This window comes from Antrostomus carolinensis, unplaced genomic scaffold (assembly GCF_000700745.2).
Source record: "Antrostomus carolinensis isolate BGI_N321 unplaced genomic scaffold, ASM70074v2 scaffold41329, whole genome shotgun sequence".
Classification (NCBI taxonomy): Eukaryota; Metazoa; Chordata; class Aves; order Caprimulgiformes; family Caprimulgidae; genus Antrostomus; species Antrostomus carolinensis.
The window spans coordinates 837-4,059 of record NW_010337199.1 but is presented as its reverse complement, the minus strand read 5'-3'; the positions used below and the strand labels follow the sequence as shown (position 1 = coordinate 4,059).

Sequence of the window (3,223 nt, the reverse complement as noted above, 5' to 3'; positions counted from 1 at the left end):
GGCTCCTGTCTGAGCCCTCTTTGTGACCCCCCCACTGACTGCCCAGCCCTTCCCTGCACCCAGGGTACCCACTGGCTGCTGGGGGGGACACGTGTGCCCAGAGCCAGTGAGACACTGCTTGTTTGCGGTGCGAGTGCTGTGGATGGGCCCCTCTTAGTCCATTCCCTGGTGCTTCCACTTCTCAGCAGCTCCCTGGTGCACTCAGGACAGGTCAGATCTTCTTCCCCAGCTAATTCATCCCGTTGTTGTCCTCGTGCCAGGCCCGACGGGCAGCGGGAAGACAACCTTTATCAGCGAGTACGCGCTGGACCTGTGCACACAGGGGGTGTGCACGCTGTGGGGCAGCTTCGAGATCAACAACGTCCGCCTGGCCAAGATCATGCTGACACAGTTCGCTGCCCAGCGCCTGGAGGACCAGCTGGAGCTGTACGATGAGTGGGCTGACCGCTTTGAGGACCTCCCACTGTACTTCATGACCTTCCATGGCCAGCAGAACATCAAGTATGGTCCTACACCTTCATCCCCCATGGCGTTTATCCCTCACGGCATGTGCTGTGGGGCCCTGGAGAGCTGGGGCTCTTCTCCCACTGTGGGTTGTGGATGTGGGGCTTGCAGGAGGCACGCTGGGGCTGGTCAAGTCCTGGGATTGGCACATGGGGACTGCCTGGCTCCCTGCTGTTGTGGGGACTGTGACAGCCTCCTTCTGGGTTGGCAATGAAGGGAGAGGACCTGCCCCTGTGCTAGCTGGCTGCTCCAAAACCATCTTCTGCCCCTGGCAGGATGTGACTGCCTACACCCTGCTCACCTGCCAGCACTGCTGTTTGCTGAGGAGGGAGAACAGACACCCCCAGCTCCTTTTATTCACCAGATGCTGTGGTGCCAGCACGCATCCCCATGGGCTCTGAGGGTCCCTGTGGGCTGGGGGGATGGTGGGCAGGGGCTGTGGGGGCAGCAGCTGGGGCCTCCTGATCCAGCCACCCTTACCTGTGAGGATGGGGCTGACCCATCCTGTGATGGAGGAGATGTGGAGGTGGGATGTGCACAGGGCCTGGTCATCAGCAGCCAGCTGCCATCAGCACTGGCCTGTTGCCTCCCCATTCTGCCTCTCCCCATCCCTGTGCCTGGCTTATGCCTGCCTCTGCTCTTCCCTGTGGCTGATCCTGGTTTCCCCCCACCCAGGACGGTGATTGACACCATGCAGCACGCTGTCTACATGTATGACATCACCCACGTGGTCATCGACAACCTCCAGTTCATGATGGGACACGAGAACCTCTCTGTGGACAGGTAACGCTTCTCCAAGCCACCCCTCCTTCTTCCACCACCCCTGTCACCGGAGCTGGCCCTGTCCGGTGTCATGGCAGGGGCTGGGGACCCACACAAGGTGTCCCCTTTAGTCCTGTCTGGCAGACCTATTTCATTGAGGGGCCATCACTGCCCTGGTGGGGAAGGGTGAGCCAGTTCCCTGCGATCCCTGTCGTGCCTGTTCCTTTGCCTGTGTGAGCTCGGGCCCCTTGGTGCTTCTGGCTGCAGGGCTGAACCTGGCAGCACCTTGTTGCCCCTCACAGTGCCAGCCCCTGACCCTCTTCTCGCTGCCGTGGCAGACTTGCTGCCCAGGACTACGTTGTTGGTGCCTTCCGCAAGTTCGCCACGGACAACACCTGCCACATCACGCTGGTCATCCATCCCCGCAAGGAGGATGATGAGAAGGAGCTGCAGACGGCCTCCATCTTCGGTTCTGCCAAGGTGAGCTGGGCCAGGGTGGCCCTTTCTGTCCCTCAGGCACAGCATGTTCCCAGGGATAGGGCTGGGATGCATCAGGCAGCTGTCCCCAGCTCCCACCAGCACCCTGAGTCATCACCGGGGACTTGAAAGGTGCTATGAGGGGCAGGATGTCCCCAGGACAGGAGTTTCACCTGCTGAAGGTGTGTGGAGTCACAGTTTGGCCAGGCCTGGTAGGGAGATGCAGACAGGCAGCAAACCCTTTGCCAGCTAAAGCTCTGTTGGGGCTTTAGGTGCAGTTAATTAGTGCTCATTGACTGTGAGTGGGATGTAGTCTGAGATAATTAAAGAAGGAGCCAGGGAGGGTGCAGGGATGGGCTCTCTGAGTGCTTCAGTCTTTGCTGTGATGCTGAACAACCCTGCAGGGGTGGGCAGGAGATGCTCTGTGAGTGTTCGTGGCCCTCCCGTGCTCCCTCATTCCCCCAGGATGTGCGGTGGCTTCAGCTCAGCCTTGCAGGCCTGGTGGGTCCTTGAGATGTTCACGGAGAAAGACAGGGGGTTGGTGTTGGGGAGGTGCTGGGGTTGCTGTGGCCTGGGATGCCCTGTAACAGAGTTTGAAGGAGCAGGGCAGAGGCAGCCCGTGAGCACCTCTGAGCCCCGTGACTCTGGCTGCATCCCCAGCACCTCCTGGAGATGGTTTTCTTCCCTCAGGCTAGCCAGGAGGCCGACAACGTCCTCATCCTGCAGGACCGTAAGCTGGTGACAGGGCCAGGGAAGCGCTACCTGCAGGTGTCCAAGAACCGCTTCGATGGGGATGTGGGTGTCTTCCCCCTGGAGTTCAGCAAGGCCTCGCTCACCTTCTCATCCTCTGTCAGAAACAAGGCCAAGCTGAAGAAGATGAAGGAGGAGAAGGCGGTTTCAGCCAAGAAAGCTCCGGAGGGAGGCTCGGGAGCCTCCAAGAAGCCATGAGCCCAGCAGGTCTCTTCCTCAGTCCATCGGGAGGGACAGGGATGGGTGCTGGAAGCACAGGGCTGCTCTCCTGGGAGCGGCAGCCACGCACCACCGTGGCCTTTTCTCCTCCTGCACGAACAAGCCTTCTGGCCACCAGCTTGATGTCTCTGAGAAATGTGGAGCCACTGTGGGAGGAGTGGGCTTGTCCCAGAGAAGAATGATCAGGGAAGGGTGCTTTGGCAAACTCTGGCCACTCTACTGGTGCTGAGTACTGGGAGCATGGGGTGGGGGGGCAGAGTCAGTGTGGGCTGGGTTCAATTGTGGCTAAAATGGAGCCGAAATCCTGGGCTGTCACTGGTGGGAGGGATGTGCAGAGGGACACATGGTGGGACCCTCCCTGTGCGGGTCTCTGGGCTCGATCCTGACTGAGATGGAGCCAGCGAGGGGAGGGTAGTGGAGGAAGCGTGGGAGGTTGTGGGTGGCTCTTGCCCCAGAGCTGGGCACTCTCTGTGGGTCCTGGTGGGAGCTGGACCCCCATGGTGTCGCCGCT

The 3,223-nt window shown here is 60.4% G+C and overlaps 1 protein-coding gene across 1 annotated transcript; it reads left to right on the top strand.

The window, feature by feature from the left end:
• Positions 1–265: 265 nt before the first annotated feature.
• Positions 266–2,691, top strand: TWNK (twinkle mtDNA helicase). Its single transcript, XM_010175100.1, has 4 exons — positions 266–501; positions 1,180–1,287; positions 1,605–1,746; positions 2,434–2,691. The coding sequence occupies exons 1-4, from the start codon at positions 380–382 to the stop codon at positions 2,689–2,691; spliced, it is 630 nt and encodes a 209-aa protein (XP_010173402.1). The 5' UTR covers positions 266–379.
• Positions 2,692–3,223: the final 532 nt, after the last annotated feature.